Source organism: Thamnophis sirtalis, unplaced genomic scaffold (assembly GCF_051295495.1).
Source record: "Thamnophis sirtalis isolate CommonGarterSnake01/CBP01778 unplaced genomic scaffold, rThaSir2_p1.2 scaffold_13, whole genome shotgun sequence".
Taxonomy (NCBI): domain Eukaryota; kingdom Metazoa; phylum Chordata; class Lepidosauria; order Squamata; family Natricidae; genus Thamnophis; species Thamnophis sirtalis.
The window spans coordinates 54,869,940-54,897,095 of record NW_028261393.1 but is presented as its reverse complement, the minus strand read 5'-3'; the positions used below and the strand labels follow the sequence as shown (position 1 = coordinate 54,897,095).

The window sequence follows — 27,156 nt, the reverse complement described above, 5'->3', positions numbered from 1 at the left end:
GTCTCGCGAGAGCCCCCGGAGGAGGCGTGGCCGGAAGCAGCTGGGCAGGCGGAAGAAGGAAGCGCCCGCCCACTTCCGGTGGGCAGTAAGAGTCCGGAAAGCACCGCTTGCCGCTCTTGCCGGGCGGGAACTCGGTTGCCATCAGGCGGGTGGAGGGGAGGTGGGTTGGACACCCGATGTGAAGCTAAACAAACTTTAATGCATCTCAAGGGGATTAAAGAGCAAATTAAAGAATCTGAGCTCGAATCTTGGCGGGCAAGAGGCTTTTCCTGGCATGCCGGGCCTCTTATTTACGGGCTTGAGCAAGGGGGTTGGACTAGAGGACCTCCAAGGTCCCTTCCAGCTCTATTCACATGGAGTGATTTGAATTGAATTGTTGCAAAGTTCCGTCCTGCTGGCCACCTGGACCGCAGAAGCGTTTTCGGACAGCGCTGGCTGAACGGCCTTAAAAGGGAGATAAGCAGCGCCCCCTGGAGTCGGCCACGGCTAGCGGAGTCAAAATCCGCAGGGACTTCTTTTCCTTTTATCCTTTAACTTCCAATCCCGTGACTAGGCCGCGTTTGAATTCTCCCCTGATTAACTTTTCGTCTGATTTCCCGCGAATTTTCCTCGTCTGGTGGCACCTGACTTAACATTCTGCAATTGACTTCGAGGGCAACGGCGGGATTCGAACTCGCACTGATGATGATGATCCTCCCTCCCTCCCTCCCTTTTGCCAACTGCGCATGCTCTCCGCTGCGCCGGAGCTCGCCATCTTGGTGACGCAAGGGGGCGGGGACCTGGCGGAGGGGGCGGGGCTCCCATTTCGGCCTCGGGAGGACTTTTGAAAAGCTCCCGCAGCCGCCGCCGAGCAGAGGAGCGGCTGGCGGGCGCCCTTGCCTTCGGGTCACGGGACTCCCGGGGGGGGCCTCGGACACACACACCGGCCGACGGTGAGGGGCAGCCGAAGGAACCCCCGGGGCGAAGGGCGGTGTGGGGAAGGGGGGGGTGGCCCGTCGTGAGGTAAAAGGGAGGGGGGGTGGCGGTGGCTTTGTGCTCCCTCAGTGACCGCCTGGGGGCGGGATCGCTGGCGCGGAGGGAGGAGCGCGCACGCGCGCGCCTCGCCGATTGGCTGCCCGGGGGGCGCTGCGGCGACGCCATTGGTTGGCGCGCGAGCGTCGGGCGGGGTCAGGGTGATGTGGAGCCAGGGTGCCCGCGCGCCTCTTGCTTCGGCGCCGGGACTACAAAACCCAGCGCTCGCAGCCCAGGCGGGCTTGGCAAGTTTAGGGCATGTTGTCCCAACTGGCTTAAGGGCCCCAGGTAGGGATTCCCCAGGGACTGGGCTTCCTTGGGGAGGGGGAGGGTTGAATTGGGGTGGGGGGCCTGCCCCTACTTGGGGTCGTTATAACGGATACCTTATTGGGGGAGGGGGGTCTTCGCGAAGCCTGGGGGGCGGGCGAGGGGCACTGCCAAGGGGAGGAGGGACTCTGATTCCAGGGGACTCCGGGGACCATGTCGCTGGGCTGAGAGGCAGGAACAGAAAGTTTGCCCCCCTCTCGCCCCCTCCCCAAAATAGGCTGCAGTTTGAAGTGGGGTTTCTCGACTATAAGGAAGAGGAAGAGCTGAATATGGGGAGTGTCCTCAACCTACGACCCACAGCGGAGCCCAAAGAAGAGAGAAACGTGTGAAGCGAGTTCCGCCCCACTTTATGACTTTTCTCGTCCCGGTCATTAAGTGAATCACTACAAATTATTCAATTGGTCCCACGGTTGTTAAGTGAATCTGGCTTTCCCTCGTGGACTTTGCTTGTCCGAAGGTCGCAAAAGCGGATTGCGTGATCCTACCCCCCCCCCCGACACTGCAACCGTCATAAATGTGAGTCGATGCTCGAGCATCCGAATGTAAATCACGTGATCTTGGGGATGCCGAGTGTGAAAAATGGTCGGTCCCAAGTCATTTTTTTAGTGCGGTTGTAACTGTGAAGCGTCACTAAATGAACAGTTGTATGTCGAGGACCCCCTGTATTATGGGGGCAAAGCTTGCCTGCCATTCTTCCCCCTTCCAGCCGACCCCCAAATAGTTAAAATGCAGTTGAGAAATCCAGGGCGGAAGGTAGGTTATTCTCAAGCCTTTGTCCACGTTTTAAAACCTTCTGTTGACGTTGCAGCGAAGACAATGAATGTTAATAAACGGGATGGTAATTGTAAGCAAACCTCTCAGCCGCTCCGTGTGACTAAGACCAGTTGCAAAGTTTGTTTAATTTATTTCATCCTTTGGAGAAAGGGGAAAAAAGTGCTTTATTATTGTTAACGAATGTGACTGTTGCCGTGATTAATTGTCTTACTTTGTAATCCATGCTCTGCATTCCGGATTTGGGGTGAGAGGATTATGGCTCTAAGAATAATTTTCAAAAAGCCAGGCTGCGGCTAAATCGCACATTCGATGAGCGATTTCTTGGATTATCCAAAAGTCTTGTTTTGTTTGTAACTCTTAGTTGGCTTAACTCGTATCAGGCCATCTATTCTGGCTTGTTCAGTAAATTAAAACAAACTTAACTTTGGCTAATGTGTTAATGGAAAATAACTTATTTTATTAAACCAATAGAATGTGTGTATCTATATCTCCCTTAAGCCGAGCAAAACCAGAATTGTGCAGAGTATTTAAGGAACACTCGGAAAAGTATTAGAAATGGAGCTGGGGCCCTTTTGCCAAGTTCTGAAAAGTTGCTCAGCAACTTCGCTTTCTCTCTGCCCCCCTCCCTCCCCCCCTTCGAGGGTGGAGATAGAACTTTCCCATTCAGTCTGTACTGGGGAATTTAATTCCTTCCTGGTATTCATTGCTAGTTGGTTTAGCAACTGGGAGGTGACCACGCTGTCCGCCTCCTGATACCTCAAAAATAATAAGCCCTCCCCAAAAATATGGGAGGAGGGGGTGGAGAGCTGCAATTTGGATTTGCTTTCCGTGGTAAACTGCTCTGCTAAGCCAGGATCTACTTCCTTACAGAGTCGTCGTCCCCCCCCCACGCCTGCCTTATCACAGATGGCCACTACATGCAGTCCCAAATGAAGTAGTAAATAAAGCATGTAAATAAATACATAGGATAAGTAAGCATAAAAGCAGTTGCCAAAGACAGATAATGAAATGAACAAACACACACTGTATCGAAACAAAAGAAAGCTGTTTTGATAACTGATTATGAGCATCTTTCTGATTTTAGAGGCTGCCCCACAGAATATTGCCACAGGGTCTGTAATGTAGGAATCTTGCCAGGCAATAGAAATGCACAGGCTGACCTGGAAAATCTACTAGCAAGGGCGTGATATAAATGCTGCGTACATGGCTGTAACATTGGCAAATCCGAAGTGCGTACCTCTCCCCCTTCTCCAGGAGGGCACAATCCTTCTGAATGGTGGTGGTGGGGGGATTAAGTATCTCCCCCTCTAGCACTGGCTGGCTAACGGAAGGGCTACAACCTTGTCCAAGAGAAAGCTTTTCTATGACCCACATAAGCCAGTTATGTAAGGTCCTAGCAAGCACCACCGAAGCATAGGAATTGTCTAAAGGGAGCTTCTCCGTGGCCATCTTAGAGATAGTGGACAACCAGCCCCACAAGTGGGCTTTTAACATTTAACTGGAAAGAGTTAGCTTGTGGTTAATTACAGACGATGACTGTATTGTCTTATGATTGCTGAGTATATTTGGTAGATTCCATTGTGCAGTAATTTCTTAGAATCACTCTTCCTTCTCCTCTTCTCCCTGGCAGAAGACTTCTGCAATTAAAATACTTTTTTGTGAGAGGTAAATTGGCTTTTTCTGGTGGTATTGCACTGCCAGTTTCTGAGTGGGTGCAGGTGTTTGGGGCCCAGGAGGAAGACTCGAATAAAGGTCTTTTTTGGCATCCCAGCAATCTAGAGCTGATGCTTGCTGGCTTGTGGAACTTCCACTGCCAGAAATCAGAGTTTAAACATTCTGGCTGAAGTGCTTGCTTTTCTCCTAAATCATCACTATTTTTTTTTTGCTTCCCTTCTTTCACTTATTAGTGGAAATCTCTCCCTACCCCCCCCCCCCCAATCCATACAGATATTTGCTTTGAAGACACGAGGATAGGGATGGGTTTTTTTCAGCACAGCAAGTTCTGGGTACAAAGACTTAATATCACTTGAAGGCAGTTGGAGGGAATGTGATTTAAAGTGCTAGTGTGAAGTGATCCTAGAACGTAATATTGGGAAGGGAGCAGCTACTCCAACCTCTTCCCAGGGCAGCTGATAAGGTGGCAGAATCTGGATGAGTTTCCTGGTTGGGCAGTCAGTGCTGCGCTGGGCCACCGTAGTGCCCTTTTGGGTATCCAGCTGTAAGATCCTTGCACGGATAATTGTGCCTTGTGCGAGCAGGGAGAGATTCTGCGCATTGTGCAGCCAGCTCTGCACATCCTGGTGTTTTAGAGGTGACCCACTGGGAGCAAAGGTCGTCAGCGTGGCACTCGGAGGCTCCGAAGGTGGTGGCAGAGAATTCCTTGCCAAGTTTCGTCCTCTCTTGCTGGCATCCTTCACTGCTTGCTACATGCGGCTCCCGTGAGGTGCAGGAGACCATCTGTACTGTTCCTTTTAAAATGAGGGCTGGTAAATCAATTGGCGGTGTCCCCTTACAAGCGCTAAACAGCTAAAAACTGCTTGGAGGAATGAGTTACAGCCTGAAATGAGAGGCTAGCAGTTTCCTGTGGTTTTCAGCGGAGACTCACATCTCTTGCGCTGATATGGCAGGTGGCCGTTGTTTTTGGTGCGTTTATTGCCGCCGTTGTGTGGGGCAAGATTGGGAATGAGAAGACGAGGTGCCCGAAAGATGAAATGTGGGGCTTAAGCCCCGTTTTGTGAATCCACGAGTTCTTGCCTCTCTTTTCTTCCTGAATCCCCGCAAGGTCAAATAATCATTTCTCTTTTGAAAGCTGCCTGGCTGGAGAAACATAAGCCAGCCGATATACATAATGCATAGCTGCCGTGCAGTATTTTAGGATTGGGTGTCTGGATGTCTAGCCAGCTTTTTCAGTCCTTGTTTTGGAAGTATATGGCAGCCTTTTTTTTACTTAACTCCTTTATGGTAGAATCTATTCCTCGGAGGTCTTTCCTGCGAAATCTGTTGCCTTTTACGTTTTTTTTTAGTTGCGATAGATTTCTCTGGATATTTTCCTCCCTGCCCTGCACGCGGTACTTCCAGCACTAAAGGGGTGTCTTTAATTGGCACGCAGGCCGGCTTCTGTTGCTGTGAGGCAGCTCGGGAGCTGGGCCTGTAACAAAGCTCATAAACAGTCAGGGGAAAGGTAGGTAGCTTGAAATGTTTGTTTCGGGCCAAGGGGAGGATCTCCTCTCTAGCCAAATAACTAGTCAGTATTTGCGGGGGGGGGGGGTGTATTAGTGTTGTACCTGAGCATAGAAAATCTGGCTGTTGGTTGGCATTAAGCTGCGCATCTGGCACTGGTGAAACCTCGCTGCTCCAAAGCCTGTAATAATAATCTTCTCTCTTGGCCTGAAGCTAGCTAGACTCGGGTTAAATCCTCGATCCTTTACACACACGCTGTGCTCCTCTTTCTCTCTTCCCCTGGGGAATCTCCTCCTAGTAGAAAAGACGATCTTTTGTGCCTGGACTCAGTCCTAATCCCTGATTTTGCAGATGGTGTTTCTTGGGTTGCCTGATTAAGATGCTCGCAAGTTCGCTGCTGAAAAATCTAAATTACGCCAGCATGTTCTGATTAGGAGGAACAATTACAGCCAAACTATAAAGGACCCATTCCTGTCCTGATTGCGAGAAGAGCAGCCAAAGTGCCTTTTGTTGTGAGAAATTAATAAATCAGCCACACGTTTGCATTTTTTAAAATACTGCTGGGGGCGTGTGTGTCTTTTAGGCCATGGAGGCCTACTGATTCTTCAGAAAGCTGTTGAATGTTCTGTAATGTTCAGTAAATATGCATCATTCCTCTTCAGTTTTCTCACCCAGTATGTGGAGGGTAGAGTATTTGAAAGAGAGGCCATGTGTTCCGCAGGACAGAGGATATAACCGCTGTATTTGAAATGTGCTTCTCTTTCTGGCTTTCTGGGTCCTCCTTGGCCAATGCGTAAGGATTCTCCAGCATGGGTTCCTACTAAGAAAGAAACACGAACCATCTGGTTTAAGGTATTGACTAGATCCAGTTTTTCCAGAAAGATAGGTGGCCGAAGATGTAAAATTCTCTGGGTCTGGAGTTTGACTGAAGTGGAACAGCAGCTGAGAGGCTTGAGGTGGTGAACACCTCAACACCCCAAGGCTTTAGGTTGGACTGGCTGGCAGAAAAGATCTCTTGAAAGGAAGGGCTGTAAGGGGGAGAAACATCTCTGCTCCGTGGTCTTGTAAGTCTCACCAGCAAACTATCCCTTTACTTTTTGGGAACAATGGAAGCCCAGTGTTAGATTACTTTTGACCAACAAGGGGAGCCGACTTTCACAAAAAACTGGATCACCTAAGGCTGCCTTGGGGTCTTTTTCCCCCCTGTTATTTGTTTCTAGCGTCCCATTCTGTATGAATTAACTCTCTTAAAAGGCACACCGTCACTTGGGCAAATGGAGGGTGTCTTGGCAGATCCAATGGGATGGTGGAGGGTGACATGGTGTTCTTCAGAATGCCCGCGGCTAACTTGTTTCAGGAAGAAGTGCTTGCAAAAGAATTGAAATGGCTGGCTAGGGATTAAGTTATCAAGCTCAAACTGTCCAGACCTGTTTTCCTTTGCCTTCACACTTGACTGTGTAACAACTTGCTGTGCAAGGAAGAGTTTGTTTCAGTTTTAGGATTGACGCCGTTGGTGTCCTGACGAGTGGGGCTGTTTGGGGAGTTTCACCAAAGCCCTTCTCCACACCAGAGAATCCCACCGAGCTGGCTAGAGTGGCTCTCTGTGCACCCAAAATTGGTGGCACATTTATGAAACGGGCCACTCATCCCGTAGTTAATGGCTCAACTGATCCCTTAAAAGGGAAACCCAGATTAATTCTTTGAAAATACCCAAGGAATACCTGCAAGAAACCTTTCAATGATTGGCTTAGAAGAAGCTGTGCCCACACCTCAGCATGTTGAGTACCTGTTCTAGTTTAGTGTGATTTGGGACAACCAAGAGGGTTGTAGATGGGAAAAAACTGATTTTGAACTCTTTCTGTTTCTACCCATGGAGATATCATCTCTTGATCTTCTCTCCTCCTCTGCATCTTGGGGGGCTTTCCAGTCAATCTGGATTCCTAACGACTACACTGGCAAATCCATGGAGATTCGTTGGCAGCTTTTTGGGAAATGGCTTGCCGTTGCTGTCTTCTAGAGAACGATGACTGGTCCAAAGTCACCTTTCCATACTTAAGGCAGAATTACAACTCGTGCTCTCCTATCTTCCAGTTAGCTGGCTTCAGCCATAGTGCTAGACTGGCTGTCTTTTATTCCATCTCTTAATTGATGGTGTAGCAGGAGTAGCTTTGAAAAGATCATTGTAATAAAGCAGCTCCTTTGGTTCAGACTCCAGTGATGCTTGCATAGACTGCCACCCTTGGAATCCGGCATTCAGTTTTGGTCGCCACGGTGTAAAAAAGATGTGGAGACTCTAGAAAGAGTGCAGAGAAGAGCAACAAAGAGGATTAGGGGACTGGAGGCTAAAACATATGAAGAACGGTTCCAGGAACTGGGTATGTCTAGTTTAATGAAAAGAAGGACTAGGGGAGACAGGATAGCAGCCTTCCAATATCTCAGGAGCTGCCCCAAAGAAGAGGCAGTCAAACTATCCTCCAAGGCACCTGAGAGTAGAACAAGAAGCAATGGGTGGAAACTCATCAAGGAGAGAAGCCACTTAGAACTGAGGAGAAATTTCCTGACAGTGAGAACAATTAATCAGTGGAACAGAAGTTGCCTCCAGAAGTTGAGAATGCCCCAACACTGGAAGTCTTTAAGAAGATGTTGGATAGTCATTTGTTTGAAACAGTATAGGGTTTCCTGCCTAGGCAGGGGGTTGGACTAGAAGACCTCCAAGGTCCCTTCCAACTCTGCTATTGTATTCTATTCTATTCTTCTGGGTACAGATTGACTTGGACTTGGGGGAAAATGTAGAAGGAGATTCTATATCAATTTTTGCTCAAGGGACAAAAGCTCCACAGAAAGGGGTTGGGAAGGTGAACTCCTTCTTGGCCCATTTTTGGTCCAGAGCAGTCTGATTCCAAAGAGCTTGAACTACCTATAACCTCCCATTTGGTTGATGGCCATTAGATTCCTGCTGGCCCCCATCCGTGTAGTACCCCAGCCTCCCCCTAGAGATGCCTCCCCAATGTATTAAACGTGGATTCCTGTGCTGCTGGGGATGCCTACGAGTTGAGTTTGGGTGCTCCTGGAGGATGGCGGATTCAGAAAAGCCAAGAGGGGGCTCAAGGCGGTTTTCCAAAGAAAGCCATTAATGAGAGTTTCTATTTCTTGGTTTCCCCCCCCCCCCCCCTCCCTTCAACTTGCAGGTGCGCAGAGAGCCGGGAAGGCATTGTGTTGTGTCAAAGATGATGTGGAGAGACAGTCTGTGAGTAACCATTTGAGTATTACATAAAACGGTGACTGTGTGAAACTGAAGTGCTTGCCTTGATCCTTCTACCACTAAGAAATCGCATGCATGGATTTTATTTATTTACAAAATTTATGTGCTGCCTGCCTTCTCTCAACAGCTTCAAGCTAATGGCAGAGCCAGCCTGGATTTGATTATATAAAACAGCAGGCTTTAGTTCTGCCTGTCCCGTTCCAGGGTAGCCCATTTTAAGGTGAAGATGGGACCTTTTGACGTTAAGATTCGTTTTATATAACGCTACGCAGCAAACTGCTCAGCCCAGTTCAAAATACCCGGAACAATAGCAATGCATTTCATTCCATATCAGCATATTAGTAAGAAATTTTCAGTTACAAAACCTTCTGGCAGAGTTTTGGGGGTTGAACTCGAGCAGAAGGTCATCAGAAGATTTCAAAGTTTAGCATTGAAGGTATTCAGTTAAGTATTCCTCCAGGGTAATTTTCTCAGCACAAATGCACGCTCAGCACAGCAGTAGTGACCCCACGGCTTGCCTTGTGTATCTTTTGCTGCTTTTAATGACCCATAATATGGTTTTGTTATTTTTATTGCCTATTTTTACCATCCACAATCTCCTCCTTTGGTAACAGCTGTTCGGGGTGATTTTCGGTAACAAAGCTACCATTGGAATTTAGTAACATACACTGATAACGGTAAAAAGAAAAATCCCTTAAGTGCTGTCTGAGCTTGGTTGTTGGCTCACAGACATTTTATTACCCAACTAAGGAACATCATCATCCGTGTGAGGGTGTGTGGGGTTTGCCCCTTGTTTATATTCAGTCACTTGCCCCGCCAGTATATTTTTTCTCCTTAGTGGTTCCTTGATTAAGATATTGTTTTCTGTTTGATTGTTTGTCTGGTGCTAATCCCTGCTTATCTGGGTGTTGGCTGCTGGAGGGAATGTCTTCTGGTCTTCAAACAGGGAAGCGAACCCGACATTCACTAGCGCTCATGATTCCCCCAGCTTATGTAACAAAACATCTGCAAGCAAACAACTGCGCTTGGAAGGCAGCGAGGACTTCACAGTTCAACTCCGAGAGCTGCAGACATCGTCCCTTTTCTTTAGACTGTTGAGTGGAGCCAACAGTAGTTCTGAAGATGAAAGAAAAGCAGCAGCCAGATAAGGGAATTTTTGAGAATGGCTGCACTTAGAAAATCTAACTTTTATCGTTCCAGTACATCTTACACTTCACAAAATAAAACCACAGCCAGCCCGGAGGCAAATCCCATTGAACTCAGTGGGACTTCCTCTGAAGAGATGTGTGCCTCGGTTTGTTCAGTAAATAAACGGCTCCCTGCGACACAATCTCATCTTATGCTTGTTTCCCCCTCGCGGAATTGCTTTTCCTTCCTATCAGACGGATAGTTTGGGGGGATTGATTATGTCATTCCTAACTTTCGGCAATGAAAACGAGTGAAGTTTTCATCCAGCGAGCTTTGCCCCGTAAAGGTCTGTGGCTGATATCTTACATGGAAGAGCCTCCCCCCCCCCCCCATTTAAGAGGGCAGATCTCTCTCCTGTTTAGGCAATGAAATCACCCTATTTCAGCTCAGCCCTGGAAATGTTGTGGCAGACTAAATGCAAATTGCTCTGCAGCAGCTGGGTTTGTCAAGAGCAATTTGGAGATTAGAAGTTCCAGGGGGAGGAGAGGAGAGGAGGAGGAGGAAGAAGAGGAGAGGGCAGCCTCGTTCTTCCTTCCTTTGTTCTTCTCAAAAGCTTCTCCATAGTCGGAAGCGTCCCCTTACTTTGCACTCATGGCTGGTGAAGTTGCCCTGGAAGGGCATTCGTGGCAGAACTCGAAGGACATAGTTTTATAAGTAAGCAGCAGCACAAAAAGCAGGAGCAAAGGAAGGGCAGAAGCCTCCTGTCCAACTGCTGCTATCTTGTCTTCGCCGTCTTCCAACAATTGAATGTGGGCTTCCTCCAGTGTTAACCTCTGCTGAACTCCTTAAATTTTTAATTCTATTCGCCAAGGGCCGGGCTATGTTATTACAGATCTCTTTCCCCCCCTTTGCTGTGTGTATTTGAAGGCTTTTTTTATTTATTTAAAAAGAACAGGACAGTTTGCAAACCCAACGGCTGTACCTTGGTGCCATTTTGCCTGAGGCTTCAAATCCCAAAATGCGTTGTTTGTTTTGCCCCTGCTGGGCAAGAGCCCTTTGCAAAATGCATATATTTATCCTGGATGCTTCTTAGGGCCAGAAGAACTGTGTGTGGCTTTATGATGGGAGAAGAGGGTTCCCGCGACCAGTTGACACGTCCGTGTAATGTGCATCCATTTGCTTGCTGATCATTTTCTTCCCGGCCTGGAGGTCAGCCTTGGATGGAGGAGTCATGACAGAATAGTGAATTAAGGTTCCCTCCCTCCCCAATTAAGAAAGAAAGAAAGAAAGAAAGAAAGTTTATATATATATATATATATATATCAAAACAAGGGCAAAATGTGTATATGTATATGTGTGTGTGTGTGTATATATATATATATATATAATATATATATATATATATATATATATATATATATATATATATATATATACACACACACATATACATATACACATTTTGCCCTTGTTTTGATTATATATATATATATATATATATATATATATATATATATATATATATATATATATATATATATATATATATATATATATATATATATATATATATATATATATATATATATATATATATATATATACACACACACACACACATATACATATACACATTTTGCCCTTGTTTTGATGAAAGAAATGTCTTCTGGGTTCAGCTCCAAGTGGGGAAAAAGACACTGGAGACATGGAGGCTGCTGGGAAAGATGGTTTTATTGGTGGACAGGACCACATGGCTTGAGCCCTGAACAGAAAAGGTGATCACATGCTTCAATGTTGGTGGAGAAGAAGAGAAGGGCTGAGGGAGGGGCTTGCTAGGCTTTTTATAACCTGTTCAGTCCCACCTCTCTGTTTCCTGTTCCTGTGTAAGAAATGTATTCTGATTGGTGGTCAGACTCCCATGGGGCCATGCAGGGGCTACTCTCTGGGCTGTGTTTTGAATCCAGATTTGGTTGAGTTCTCAGATGCCATGTGGTCAGTTGAGTAAAGGGCCAATATTATCATGCTTTAATCCCATCCCCCCTGGGGCTGCAGTGGAGAAGTCTTTATTATGTAAAAGGGACTAGCTTGGCCTTCTTAATAGCCCATTGACAAAGTGGGGATGGGCAGGAAGCTACAGGCAACCATTCTGTCTTTTAAAACATGTTTCTTTCTTTTTCACATCCAGAGAAATATTCTGCCTTTTCAATATTTCCTAGGATATTTCATTTTTTCTGGGAGAGTGCTGGATGATAACTTCCCACAGTTCAGAGCTATATTTTCTGCTCTCTGCCTCTGCCATTTGGGGACGTGGTCTCTGCTAACCGAAAAGAGGCCACCGTTCCTGGCGCTTCTCCTGCAGTTTGTCCTGGCCAGCGAAGGCCTTTCCTTATAACTGTGTCGTCTTTTGGAACGAGAAGGGGAGATGGAGAGCCAGTGACACCCTCGTCCTCCCTCCCTCTTTGAAATTCAGATCCACTCGCTAATCAGATTAGCGGCCAGCTATGCAAAGCAGCTTCAGTTCTGCAGGGGCTGCCTGCAAATTGCCTCCGGTGGGGGAAAAAAAAATTGGGGTTCTTGGGTTTGGTGCAGAGCGCCTAGCCAAAGGGATGCGTCCCTTGCCAGGATAGAAGCCATCCTAAAGAATAGAGGTGATGCTGGGGGACCGGGGGGGGGGGGGCTCTGTTTGCAACCATCCCAGGGGAAATGGAAACCTAAGCAATAGCAATAGCAGTTCGACTTATATACCGCTTCATAGGGCTTTCAGCCCTCTCTAAGCGGTTTACAGAGTCAGCATATCGCCCCCAACAACAATCCGGGTCCTCATTTCACCCACCTCGGAAGGATGGAAGGCTGAGTCAACCTTGAGCCGGTGAGATTTGAACAGCCGAACTGCAGAACTGCAGCCAGCTGAAGTAGCCTGCAGTGCTGCATTTAACCACTGTGCCACCTTGGCTCTGCTTTAAGCAATGCTCCTTAAGCTGCTTTGTCACGTGGATGTTCAATCCTGCCCAGAAAACCCTCTTCAGGGAGGACAGTTTTTCTGCTAAGTGGCTCAACTCCCCCCCCCTCCCTCCCCCAAGGGATATCTGTTTTTGGAAAATCCGTCCATGTGCCCGGCTCCCATAATGCAGAGTGAACCTTCGCCCTTTGCCCTTTTTAGTGGCCGGAGCCCAGGTGGAGGAGGAGGAGGAGCTGAGAGGGAGACACCCTCATGGCTTCCCAGCCTCCTCGTGAATAGGGCATCTTCTGCCCTGCCCCTCCGTGTCCAGAGACAAAGGCCTCATTTTTCCATCCCAGAAGAGAGGAGCTGACTGGCCCCCTGGGCTGAATTGTTATCCTCTTCCAATCAGCTCCGCTCGCTCGTGTGACCGGTTACGATGCGGTGGTGCTATGGGGTACCAGGCTGCCTTTTTCTCTTTATAAAGAGGGGGGGGGGAGCTTTAAAGTCTTCCTTTGATTAAGAGGGGCGTCGTAACATTGACAGCATGGATCATTCTGTTCTCAGAAGGGAGAGGCCCCCAGTGCTTCATGACAGGTATGTGTCGCCCGTCCCGTCCCCCTGCGCCCCACCAGGATGGCTTCTCCAGCTTTCCTGCCCCTGTTGCAGGCCCAATTGACCTCCCTCCCAGAACAAATCAGTCGAGTTATTTCCCCTTTAGCTAGAATAAGTGCGGCAGAAGAGTTTGGCCGCTAGCTGATCAGGCTGTTGGAACTCTGTACCTGAAATCTGGAGGTTTAGGTCTGATGTGACCTTAATACAACTGGACTAAATAGAAATCGGTCTGTGGGTTTGGTTGATCTTCAAGGCGACGCGATTCCAGAAAGGCTGGCATTTGCCTGCCACCCTCCAGGAGAGGGAGAGACCCATAAGACACCGTCGGCAGAAATCTAGGATGGCGTTTTGTATGCCAGCCACCGCCGAGCCAGTCCCTGGCATGTTTGATCCCTAATCTGCTGTGATTTCCTTGCCAAAGCAATTATAGTTGGTGTGATGTTTGTTAAAGCCTTGAAAGGGGAGGTGAAATGCGGTGAGCCGACGGACGAGGGGCTCCCAAGTGTGAGAACCAAGGCACATGCTGGTGGTTTATATAGGTCAGCGGAGGCCGAAGGCTGTCCGTCTATCCCTTTTGGCCTTTTTCCGCCTGTGTTGCCATAGTACTTAATATCAGTAATTTTGGCAGCCTTGTTGGGAAAGGTTCCACTCTCTCTCTCCCCCTTGATTGCAGTTTGATTGTCTTTGTTGAAAATACAGCTCTTATTTGCCAATTATTTCAACTTAGAATGTCACTGGAATTGCAGCTGCCTCCCGATTATAAAATGGTTAAAGTCCTCTAAATGGCCTCATTTGTTCTAATCATAGCCTGCAGAGGCCCACGTGGCTTCTTAACTCCCTGCTCCGTGCTTTGGCCTCTGCCTGCCTCAAAAACCGGAGCCTCCAATCATGGGGCCATAAAGTTGCTTCCGGGTGTAAAAAACGCAAGGATTTAAAAAGAGGTTTTCCTAACAAAGAAGCATGAAGTCAGAACCGGAGTCATGCAATTAAGCTGATCCGGCTGCACCTTTGAAAACTGTCTTCTCCCCAGAGCTGAAATCTGTCCATTATTTGCACCGATCGGAGCTTGCGCCCATGGGAGCTTCCTGCATTGGCGACAGAGGCAGTCCCACCACGAAAGCCAGAGAGATTGTCCATTCCTCACATCTCTGGACACGATGCTGGTTGAACTTTCTAACATTATGGTGGTGGTGGTGGCCATAAAATCAGCCATGGGACAATGCGTGAATTAGTTTCTGGGGTCACGTTTCAAAGCCTCGTCCGTATAAACGTCCTTCAAACCCTATGTTTTACCATGAACCCCTCTTTAATCCAGTGCTTCTCAACTCAGCTACTTTAAGATGAGTGGACTTCAACTCCCAGAATTCCCCAGCCAGCCATGTCTTGGGCCTTCTTCCTTCTTTGAGTTCAAAGTAAGACAGTTGTAGCTTCCTTGTGGTTATCTGTGCAGCTAATCAGGTTAAGGTGTTCCCAGTTAAGGTTTAATAAGAAATAGGGATTTACTTCTACTACCATCTAGATTTGCAGCACTTTTTGCCTCTATGCGTAGCTTAAGGTAAAGATTCCCCTCCCACATACGTGCCAATCGTTCCTGACTCTAGGGGGCGGTGCTCATCTCTGTTTCAAAACCGAAGAGCCAGCACTGTTCGAAGATGTCTCTGTGGTCATGTGGCTGGCATGACTAAATGCCGAAGACGCATGGAACACTGTTACCTTCCCACCAAAGGTGGTCCCTATTTTTCTACTTGCATTTTTTTTACCTGCTTTGCAACTGCTAGGTTGGTAGAAGCTGGGACAAGTAACGGGAGCTCACTCCATTACGCGGCGCTAAGGATTCGAACCGGCAAATTGCTGACCTTTCTAATCAACAAGCTCAGCATCTTAGCCACTGAACCACCGCGTTCCATCCATATATCCTCCTTTAATTTCCTCCCTCCCATTGAAGTATCTTGTCCTGGAAAGAAGGGGGTGGGGGCATGTGCCCTAGCCAGCTTTTAGGGTTGTGGATGAACTTGAGTTTTGAGTCTTTAAATTAACCAAGATGAATTTGCGAAGGTTGGCCACTGGATCAGGTAGAAGCTGTATGGGTCCAGTGCTTCTTGGCAGGTTGTTATGCTAGGCTGCCAATGTTTCTTGACCTTGGATGTTTAAGATGGATAGTCTACAACACCCAGAAACCCCCCCCCCCAGTTACCCATGCTGGGTGGGAAATTGCAGGGGTCGAAGTCCATCTCTAGAATAAATTTGCCAAGGTTGAGAAGCACAGCATTAGGCCCGGGATAATTGAGTGTGAATTGGCCAAGAGGACACGATACTTAACCGTGGTCTTGTGTTTGAATTGAACCCTCAAGCCCAGAAGTTAATTTCAAATTCTCCCTGTCGAAAATAACATTTCCAGACGAGTTCCTAATCTTCTGCGTAGCAAGGGAAAACATTGGAAGCTTTCCTTTTGTTTGTTTGGAAAACCCAACAGCTTTTAAGACCCCGAAGGATTACAAGGCAACAGATGAAAAGCAAGGAACAGATCCGTGCGAAACAGAACAAAACACAGGCTGGCTGGGAAAGAGAGTTTATCCCTCTGCACCGTTAGGAATGCAAATATTAAGAAGGTTAGAGCTGTTATCCCCGGAAAGATGGGGAAAAGGCAGAGGAAAGAAGGGAAGGGACCAGGCTCTTTTGCAGCTCTAATTCCAGCCACTTTGCATCTGGGCTTTTTTCTTTGTTCCAGGGAAGATTTGGAGACCCTCTTAAGGGCGCTGTGGCGAGGGCCTTGCTCTCTGTTGCTCTGTTGATTTCATAAAAGTATTTATATCCCATCACTTCACTGCAGGCCGGCCGGGCACCCTCCTTAGAAATGTTGGAGCAGCAAATGTTTAAACAGCCAAAATTAAATCTGAGGTGCGGTGAATCGATTGAATCCGAGCCAGTTTGCTGCAAGCTGAACCACAAGGTAACACACACACACACATGCACGCACCCACACGCACACGCTCTTTGGGGAGAAGATTGGTCCTCCTTGCCTAGATTTTTAATTGAAAGTTCTCTGGCTGGGTTGATAACTTTTGTTAAACCGGAGTTTGCGTTGCCCTGTTTTGTTCAACCAGCCCCAACTAGTTCACAATATGTGTTCTTCTTTCCCCCCTGGCTCTGAAAGGCGGGTGCGTGTGAATGTAACTGCCCTGGAGGCTTCCAGATGTCATTTTCCCTCTCTCTTTTCTTATTTATTTATCAAGTTTGGGTACCACCCATCTCGCTCAGAGAGAGAGAGAGAGAGGGAGAGGCTGCTTCCTGGCGGTTGGCTGCCATCTGCCCTGTGGTTGGGTTATTTTTAAGTTGTCGACGTTTTTATCGACCAAAGTTTAAGAAGCGGTATTAAACTACTTTGGGAGGAATTGCTGTTCTCTCGTGGAAAAGGGGGGCTCCCGGCAAACTTGAAACTTTCTAGGAAGGCTTCGTGGAACGGATGGGTTTTAGCTCATTGGCGGCTGGCTCGTTTCGGCGTAAAGATTTTAAAGGCAAGGTGTGAACTCTTTAGAACAGTGTTTTTCAACCTTTTTTGTGCAAAGGCACACTTTTTTCATGAAAAAAATCACGAGGCACACCACCATTAGAAAATGTTAAAAAAATTTAACTCTGTGCCTATATTGACTATATATAAAGTGTTTTTCCCACGGCACACCTTACACTATGTCACGGCACACTAGTGTGCCGCGGCACAGTGGTTGAAAAACACTGCTTTAGAACACTTCTGACGCACAGTTTTTACTAGTGCCGAACAATTGACGCTTAAGTGTTATGTTGATAAAAGAGTACGTTGAGTTGTTTTCATAATAATAAAAAAGGACACTCTGAGCTTAGTTACAAAGTTAGTTCCTCTGCGTCTGCCGCTATTTGATTGTTTATAAACATTAAAAAAAAAAAACATCGCAGACGAATATTTCATTTTTGACTCTCCCCTTCTCGGTTTTTCACTGCTTTGCATCATCTGTTGCGGTAATTTACTTCCGGCTGATTTGATCACTGCATTAGCATTTAATATAAGGAAACACCAGTCTGTCGAAATAAAGTTTACGGTTAGCAGCTTGGCAAAGTTCCCTGCCACTGAGTGAAACATTGAAAGTACCCGCTGCTCTCTTCCACGGGGGGTCCCAGGAAAAGAGGCTCTGATAATTGGGACGAGAAGGAGGGCGAAGCGTTCCTGATGAAAGAGCTTAATCCACTTTAGGCCCGTCTTGTTTTTCTCCCCCTGGCCCGGCTGCTGCCAGCCTGGGAAAAGGCTGAAACTTCCGTTTTCAGTTCCTCCTGTTAATCTCTTCACATCATCGCCAGAAGGTGGCATGGCTGATTCTGAACAAGCATTACCTCACTTTTCAGTCTTTCAAAAACTTCCTTGTGTAATAAATGTCCCCCCCGCCCCCCCCGCCCCCGCTCCTCCCCGTGGGTTACAGGGAGCCTGGCAGACATGCAAAAATCAGCCAGGTTGTTGCGTTTTGATTCAAGTTGTTTTGTTATTAATTGGTGCTCAGCCTGTCATCTTCAACGGAAATACAGCCACAGGGAGGAGGGGGGAAGTAAGTGGTGAGATACCCCAAGGTTCTGTTTTGGGCCCACTACTCTTCATAAACGATCTAGACCAGAGGTCCCCAAACTTGGCAACTTTAAGACTTGTGGACTTCCAACTTGGTCTGTTTAGAGAAAAGTTCCTGTGTTTCCCCTATACTGGATATTTGGGAAGTTTTTTTTCAAGGTTAAATCCGATGCTGTATACCAAGGCTCTCCAAACCTGGCAACTTTGAAGACTCGTGGACTTCAACTCCCAGAATTCCTCAGCCAGCTGGCTGAGGAATTCTGGGAGTTGAAGTCCACGAGTCTTCAAAGTTGCCAAGTTGGGAGACTTCTGCTATAAGCCCAAGGCAAGCAGCCCTCCGCTTACAAGTCATGTTAGAACCTGCTCGTTGTCATTCTAAGTCTGTGATGGAGGAACCATGGTACAAGTGGCACACGGAGCCATATTGGTGGGCACACAAGCTCAGCTCCGACACACATGCACTGAATTGGGAGTTGAAGTCCAAAAGTCTTAAAGTTGCCAAGTTTGGGGACCTCTGATCTAGACAAAGGAATAGGAGGGGGAACCTGTCAAATTTTCAGATGACACTAAGCTGGCAGGAATAGCCAACACCCCAGAAGACAGGCTCAAGATCCAGGGGGTTCGTGACAGACTTGAACACGGGGCCCTATCAAACAAAATGAAATTCGAGGTAGAGAAAAGTAATGTTTTATTTAGGCAAGGAAAACCAATTGTGTAGGTACCGGCTAGGTGAAACCTGGCTTAATGCCAGTAATTGTGAGAGAGATCTTTGGAGTCCTAGTGGACAATCACTTAAATATGAGCCAACGGTGTTTGGCTGCAGTCAAAAACGCAAACACAAAATCCTAGGCTGCATTATAGACTCAAGATCATGTGAGGTTCTAATACCACTTTACAAAGCCTTTGGAATACTGCATCCAGTTCTGGTCAACACAATATAAAAAAGATGTTGAGTCGTTGGGAAAAGTGCCGAGGAGAGCAACAAGAAAATGAAGGGGCTGGAGGATAAAATGTATGAAGAAAAGTTCCAGGAATTGGGTATGTCTAATCTAACGAAAAGAAGGACTAGAGGAGATAGGATAGCAGTGTTCCAATATTTGGAACACTGAGAGCCGAGGTGGCGCAGTGGTTAAATGCAGCACTGCAGGCTACTTCAGCTGACTGCAGTTCTGCAGTTCGGCTGTTCAAATCTCACCGGCTCAGGGTTGACTCAGCCTTCCATCCTTCCGAGGTGGGTAAAATGAGGACCCGGATTGTTGTTGGGGGCAATATGCTGACTCTGTAAACCACTTAGAGGGGGCTGAAAGCCCTATGAAGCGGTATATAAGTCTAACTGCTATTGCTATTGCTATTGAGGGGCGATTTTTCTAAGCCCCCAAAGGCCAGACAACAAACAATGGATGGAAACTGATCAAGGAGAGAAGCCACCTAGAACCAGGTAGAAATTTCCTAGTGGTTAGATCAATCTACCAAGGGAAGTGTTTGCCTCCAGAAGTTGTGGGTGCCCCATCCCTGGAGGCTTTCAGGGCAACCGTTTATTTGAAATGAAAGGCACCCCTTTCCTTTGGAGTTCTGGGGTTCCTAACAGCAAATGATGGCTGTAGGAAAGTGTTGACTGGTGATGGACTCTCAGATTGTTGTCAACGCTTAGCAACCTCCGAGAGCAGCGGTCTCCAACCTTGGCAACTTGAAGTCTTGTGGACTTCCAACACCCAGAATTCCTTAGCAGGCAGAGATCAGCTGGCTGAGGAACTCTAAGGGGGGTGTTGAAGTCCACAAGTCTTCAAGTTGCCACGGTTGGAGACCCCTGTCCTAGAGTGGTTCTCTTTGGTGTGATCTGTCCTTGAGCTGGTCCTTCAGGCCCCCCAAGGGTGCACCCATCACCCCCTTGCCTGAGCCCCTCCCCCTTGCTGCTGGCCGTCCCCTTCCTCTCCTGCACTCAGTTCTGTGTGTGTGACAGGAGCAAGATGTGGTGCCATGGAGGAAATGCAACGCGCCACCTGTTCCAATCGCTTCCCACAGCAAGATGAGGCAGCAGCTGTCTGAGCTGAGGCATGTCGTCTTCTCCTTTCTGTTTAGAGCTGTAGAATGGAGAGGTAAGGGGAGGCTGTCTAGACTGTCCTCCTCCAGAAGGCAGGATCCAGCGGTGTTTCCTTCACCCGTACTCTGTGAATTTTCTGGAGTAGAACCGTAATCTGCTTGCCTTGGATCTTTCTTTTTAAGAACTTCCAGGGATTCTTGCTCTTGAAACAAAAAAAAGTCCAAAATATTTTGAGAAATGATTTGAGATAGCTGGGACAAAAACATCCTTCGCTTACCACATTTGGCTGATTGTCTGGCAAAATCATTCGAATGGCTCAGAGGACAGAGCCAGACCTCCTATCAAATCATCACCCATAGTCCAAACCCAAGAAATTGGCTTCAGCATCCCGATGCCTCTTAAGATCTCGGTCCTCCCCAGTTGAACGTTCAGTCCTGTGCGCTCCTGTCTTCCCGAACAACACAGCTGAGAAACGGGTTGTTCCAGAAACCCTCGATCAACGCGCCTCCTTGATTTTCTTCTAGAACTGGGGACTGGTTGCCTTCCACCCTTGGTGGTTGTCCACAAGGGCAGCTCATCTTTGCTTCCGTAAATCGCTTTCCTTCAAACCTTCGGTTCAAGCCACTTTGCTGCCCGGATTTATTCAGCAGCGGCTTTCGAAAGTCAACGTTCGTTTCGAGCAGTAAGATCCACGATGGATCAGGCGGAAGGATTTGGCAGCTGTTTGAGTCTTTGCTCGTGAAAAGAAAAGATACCTTTGACATCAAGCTTGGTTCCTGGTGGGCTACCTGGACTTATCCCAAGCCAGTTGCAGGTTGCCTCCTTCCGCTCGGGAGCTTCCGAGGCCAGGAGAAACTCAACCGTGAGGTTGAGGCGTCCAAGGATTCGGAGCTGACAAAGGAGAAGCGTCTCTGTCTGCTTGGTTGGGCAATGCTTTGCCATTGAAGGCCCAGATTGTTGGGGGCTGCCGGGCACTAAGTCTAAAGGCTATTGCTGTTATCTGGGCTTCTCCAGCCTTTTTTAACAGCAGAGAGTTGGCTGGGAGTTTTAACTGGCCTATGTTGGCTCCGACCTTGAGGGAGGCTTGAGTGCTGCTCCTGTCACACTCCCTTCCTTCTCCCTGCAGGCCGACCCTGCCTAGAACTAGCCTGTTCCTTTTGCCCCTAAGGAGGCAGCCCGAGGTCTGCCATGAGTGGCAGTGCATTCAGCTTGAACAGCGGCTGACCCCCATTGTCCTTCAGCCTCGGTGGTGCCCTGGGAGCAGAGGCACCCATTGACTGCTAATGACGCCCGTTGGCTTTGATGGTTCTGGGGCTAGAGCAGGAGATAGGGGCCTGTTGCCGAGCCCAGGCTCCTCCCCCCCCCCAGATCTGATGGGGTTCCTGGAAGGCGGCAGCCTCCCTCCTTTGTCAGCAGCCCGGCTCCGTCAAAGGAGGCCTGGCTCCGCCAGAGGTCCAGCCCTCTGCAAAGGCTCTTTCCCCGGGGGCTCTCGGGCAGGCTGCGCTTGGCTCACAGTCCTGCCCCAGATTCCTCCTCCTCCTCCTCCTCCTCCTCCTCCTCCTCCTCCTCCTCCTCCTCCTCCTCCTCCTCTTCTTCTCCTCCCCTCCTCCTCCTTCTTCTCCTTCTCCACCTCCTTCACCTCCTCCTCTTCTTCTCCTCCTCCTCTCCTTCTCCTCCTCTTCTTCTTCTCCTTCTCCACCTCCTCCTCTTCTCCTTCTCCTCTTCTTCTTCTCCTTCTCCTTCTCCACCTCCTCCTCTTCTCCTCCTCCTCTTCTTCTCCTTCTCCACCTCCTTCACCTCCTCCTCTTCTCCTCCTCCTCCTCCTCCTCCACCTCCTCCACCACCACCACGTTTAAAGGCTGGCAACAAGTGAGTTTGGGGCTGTCCATATTGGGTGCATCTGCTCTCGTTTTCCTACCCCTCCCCCCACAAGCCATTGACCCTGGAATATATGGCTAGGACTGGGTCCACACACCTGCAGCATCAAGCCATTGTCCTCCCACCCTCGGTAGCCAGGAGAGAGCTTCTTGGGCCTCTGCGCTCCCCGAGTTAGGGTGGTTTCAGTTGTGCGATTAATCTCCCACCCACCCACCCTGCCTCAGTCTGGAGGGACTTTAGGCAAGGGTTAGGTGAATGGCTGGGCCTTTTGGGGTTCAGGGCTGGGAGATCCCCCTATTCTGCGGCTGTGGAGTTTTCAGCACTGCTGGGAACCTGAACGTTTCGAAGCTGCTGTTTCTCCTGGTGCTCCTCCTGGCCCGGATTACAAACGAAGGAAGGACTGTCAAAATCCAGTACAAATTGTTTGTTTTGCCTTCAAAGAGACGGTCATTCGGGCCCCCAGAGCCACAGGGAAAGTGGGAGGGGGAGTGTTCAAGTCCCTGGAAACCCTCTGACGGCACCCCTCCCTCCCTATCCAGCAGGAGTAGCTTTGTTCTGCCACATGGCAGCTGTGCCTTGGTGCTCCTTCGCACTGATCGAGGCCTCTCCCGGCTCGGGATGAAACTGCCGGGATAACATTTCCCCAAAGCCTTGCCTTCCTTAAGTTGGGCCACCGTGGGCTGCTGCTTCAGGGGGCGCCCCCCGCCTGCCCCTCGGGACACCCCCAGAGAGGCCATGTGTCACCTGCAAACCGGCTGCTTCTTCGTCGAGACTTTGGGCAGTTTATTGAGCTGGGGAGGGTGGGTGACGGGGGGTGTCTCTGCTCTGTCTGAGTGTTGATTGCCTCCCTTGTGCGAGGACAGATCTTAGCGGCACTTTTGCTCTCCAATTCCCAGCTGCAAACCGAAGGCGAAGAAGGACGGCATCCGTGTTTGGCAGAAGGTGTTGTAAAATGCATGAGGCTTTTTTCCTCGCCACGTCTTGGAAGCCTCCGATCCCGAAGCAGGCAGGAATCCGCCGGAATCTGTCCTCCCGTCTTCCTTTCGGGGTCGCCTGACTATGGATTAGCAAAGACGGGACCCGTCCTTCCCTCCTCGCTCTCCTTTCCCCCCAAATCTTGGTTTTTTGTTGTTTTGGTGGCTGTTGCTTCCGAGTAGCCTTTTCCTCTCCCCCCACCCACCTCCCCACAACCTCCCATAATGGCCTTCTCGCCTTGTTCGATTTGCACGGAAGGAAAAGAGGCGGTGGATGCTGCGTTTGGTCGCTGATCTCTTCCCTCCTTCCCCTCTTGGCCTAAGGCTATGCTGAGATTTCTCGCTCGCTTGTACTGTTGCAGAAGCTCCGGCGACGAATATTCCGAGGATGACAAATGTATTCTGAGCCGGTACGTTTCCCTTTGTTTTCCTTTATGACATCCATCTCCTTCGCCTCCCCTCCCGCACACCCCATTCCTCTTGTCATTTCGGGGAGTTTTTTTCCCTTTTCCTGCTACTATTGGCCAGAAATCAGGTTAATAGGTACTGAATGTAGCTGGGTGCTGCAGTGTGACTGGGGAAGGTGGAACAATAGTAGTGCCAGCTCGGTCTCGGGGTGGGGGGGAAGACCGAGGCGGTCTTTTTATAGACCAAAGCTGCATTGTGGTGCCTGGCGGTGTGCGGCCGCTCCCCCTTTCCTCCCTCGCCCTCTCGCGCTTCTTCTTTTTTTTTTTTCTAATGTACACTGCAGTCAGCCCTTCTCTAATGAGGCGGTGGCACCGTCAGCGGCCAGCCCAAGCCCTACCAGTGCCCGCCCGCCCGCTTTAGGGGACGGTGGGGGTCGGAGGAGAAGCCCGGCAGCCCCCCCTTGGCAGCTTGGAAACGCCGGGTTCACATCCTTGGCAAGCTGGCTTGGCTGGTTCCCAGCCGGAGCCGCCGCCGCCGCCACCACCATCCTGCCCAGGAGAGTGCGTGCGTCTGGAATGGGAGCCCGAGCCGGCCGTCTGTTATGGAAACGCTGTTTGCTGTTATTGTAGTATCGCGGTGACCAACATGCCATTGAAATGGAAAACGAGCTCGCCTGCTAGCTGGAAGTTCCCCGTGGCCGTGCTTAAAACCTCCCGGTCATCGCCGCTTTCTCCAGCGTACATGTAAGTCAGAGGACGGGAGGGCATCTTGAGGTGGGCATGCCTTTGCAAGATCATATTCCCCCCCACTCCCCACCCCGGCAGGGTTTGGCTCTGTGCAGTTTTAACACCCCTCTTCCCTTTTTATCTGTGGTGCCGTATTATATTCTCTGATTGTGACATTGGTCTAAGAATTTCCATTGTCCACATCCCATTCTCTCCCCTATCCTGGAATGTCGGCTTTTCCTTCCTCTTGTCAGTTCTGTTTCTTCTCCTCCACCACCACCACCCCATGACAGGTGTTGTGTTGCCTTTGTTGGGTAAAACAGGGGAGGAGGAATGGAGCAGATTCGCTCGCAACCCTTCCTTTTCGGTCCCCCTTTTTTGAAGTTTTGAAGTGGGGCCGTTGGTCTACAGTGTAGATCTGAGAGGAGTAAACTCCCGAGCTCTTTCCTCTCTCTCTAGTTGCTTTTCATCATGAGATAACGCGAAAAACGCCCACCACTACCATCACCCCGGTGTCTTTTTTTGGGACTCGATGTGATGTGTGGGTTTTCCGTGGTGAAATACCGGCTGTCAAAAGTCCCAATTCTTTAATCCAAGTAATTGTTCCTCTGCTTAGATTCCCTTTCATCTCTCAGAGTCAAAAATCCCAAGCATTGGCTTTGCCTAAAAGAACTGCAGCAAAAGATTTTAGATTTGTAAAGGACAGGCTCACGTTTTTCATAAGACGAGGGATGTATTTCTGGCTTGGACTTGAGCAAACCGCCTGGCATGGTAAAAGAAAGAAAGAAGGAAGGAAGGAAAGAAAGAAAGAAAGAAAACTTGATTGTGGTGATTTTGCTCTTTATTTCCACGAATACTGCGATCTAAATGCCTTTTATGGCTTTTGTGTTTAAAAAACACAAAATACATCTCCACAGCCTTGGATTTGGTTTCCTTAAGTCTTGTGTGAATTTTCACACAATTGTATTTTCAAACGTTTTGGATTTTATATTCGCTTCCTCATAGACAAGTCATCCCTTCACCTAAAATTTAGCTAGAGACTTCTGCCTGTCTCTTGGTTTTTATTTCACATTTTATATCATGAGACGTGCAGTATCTTTTTGCTGCAAATTGCTTTTATTTTTTTAAAGCGTCTCCCAAACTTTCAGCATTTTAACAGTTAAGAGCATTTTTCCTAGATCTGAAACTTGAAATTTTACACTTGGTGTGTTGAAACAGGAAGGACAGAAGCATTTGCCCATCTGAGTTAGGAAGGGAACATTTCTGTTAATTCAATATATGTCAGACCAGGAACTAGAAAGAGTCTCGGAAACAAGTATAGAAATACGTGTCTTAAAATATATTCGTTAAATGAGTGAATCCTTTTTTTTTTTAAAGCCCTCTCGTGTGCAGTTCAGGGTATATATTTCGTAATGATTTATGTAATTGCAGAGCTCAAACATGCTCATCAAGTTCATTTGTTTTCCTTAGTAAAATATATGTTGTACTTGATGTATAGACCAAAGAGGTTTTAAAATCTCAAGGAAGAGGCTATATTGGTAATGATAGGTTTGGCACAGTTTATTCTTAAGAAGGCTCAGAAATATTCTTAAGTCTTTATGAATATGAAGTGCTGTACGATCCGTTGTCCTGAACACTACAGGTCCTGCTTTCTCTTGTTCCTTCTCTACACCCCCCTACACCCCCCCCCATTTCCCCCACTTTGTCTCAAGCAGGTGAATTGCTCTCCTAGACACACTCCTGTGAGCCTAGAAGTCAAGAAAGTCTCGTTTTTTACATTATATGTTTTGGGCAAAAGAACAAAACATTTCCCATATCTCTTTTGTTGATGTTTAATGCCCACATCTAGATAGAAGACCCGCAGTTATGATTGATCTGTGGGCATCAGGGTCCATGTTTGTATCAAATCCAAAAGATGGATTTGCCCTCAAAGATCCTCGATATTGAGAATTGGACTTAATAAGCCCCATGTTTCACTTAACGTCCAGAATAAAATTCCTCTTCCGGACACAGCAAATTACGCATTTTGTAGGAAACTGGGGAGGCGGTTTGAGATCCCCCTGAGTTAAAGGGGAGAAGAGGCAGGATCCAGCTGTAATTCAAGAGAAATGCAGGCTTTCATGAGGTGGTGGCCGTCCATTAGATGTGGACTGGATGTTATTTCCTGTGTGAAAACTTTATTGATCGGAGGAAGAGGTGAACGATTTAGGTCTTCTCCTTCTACCTAGCTTCATGACGATGGAGCTCGCTCAGTAGAGGGAGTTCCTTGACTTATGACCACAATTGAGCGATACGACCAAAATTTCAGTTGCGAGGCAGTTGTTAAGCGAGTTTCGCCTATTTTATGACTTTCCTTGCCACCGTGGTGAAGTAAATCCCTGCGGTCGTTAAGTTGGTCACATGGTTGCTAAGTGAATCTGGCTTCCCCTTTGATTTTGCTTGTCAGAAGGTCACCAAAGGGAGATCGCATGACACCGGGCCACGGCAACCACCGTCATAACTACGAGTTGGTTGCCAAGCGCCTGAATTCTCATCATGGGGATGCTGCAAAGGTCGTGTCTGTGGAAAACACTCGCAAGTCACATTTTTCCAGCGCTGGCGTCGTATCTTTGAACCGTCACTAAACGAACAGTTGTTTAGTTTAGTTTAATAAGATTTGTATGCCTCCCACTCCCTTGGGACTCTCCGGAATTCTCTCCTGCGAAACTGGTCTTGAATTTCTCTCTCTCTCTGCCTCCTGTGGTTTCCTTGCCTCAACTGTGGAATTGGAGGCTTTGCCTTCATGGGTCTGGTGCATGTAAAGCTCAGGGATGCGCTAGTGGCCACGGAAAACAAGAGGCCAGCAACATGTCACCTGGTGCAATTCACTTCTCATTTAGGCCACAACAAGTATTCGAATCAAGCGCCGTTTCAGCCAGAGGTGGGTGAGCAGACTAGCTAGTATGTTGAGGGAATTTGCTTCCCAGATCTTATTCTGGAGATGTGTGACATGCAGACAGAGGCATTGACCCTTTCTGAAGACCTGGAACTGGGCATGTCTGGTCTGCTGAAAAGAAGGACCAGGGGAGACATGATAGCAGCCTTCCGATACTTGAGGGGCTGCCCCGAAGAAGAGGGAGTCAAGCTATTCTCCAAGGCACCTGAGGGTAGAACAAGAAGCAATGGGTGGGAACTAATCAAGGAGAGAAGCAACTTAGAACTAAGGAGAAATTTCCTGACGGTTAGAACAATGAATCAGTGGAACAGAAGTTGCCTCCAGAAGGTGTGAATGCTCCAACACTGGAAGTTTTTAAGAAGGGACTGGATA

The 27,156-nt window shown here is 48.3% G+C and overlaps 1 protein-coding gene across 5 annotated transcripts in view; it reads left to right on the top strand.

Moving 5' to 3' along the window:
• Nucleotides 1–794: 794 nt before the first annotated feature.
• Nucleotides 795–27,156, top strand: part of KLHL13 (kelch like family member 13) — a 45,974-nt gene continuing 19,612 nt past the window's right edge. Inside the window, exons 1-2 of one of the 5 annotated variants that reach the window (XM_087727010.1) lie at nucleotides 795–932; nucleotides 8,481–8,539. In XM_087727010.1, the coding sequence (XP_087583136.1) occupies nucleotides 8,520–8,539 (20 nt within the window). In that variant the 5' untranslated portion in view covers nucleotides 795–932; nucleotides 8,481–8,519. Of the gene's footprint in view, nucleotides 933–1,169; nucleotides 1,300–8,480; nucleotides 8,540–22,972; nucleotides 23,127–23,753; nucleotides 23,868–27,156 lie in introns of those variants that run through there. The other 4 variants (XM_087727011.1, XM_087727009.1, XM_087727013.1 and 1 more) reach the window with 4 other exon arrangements.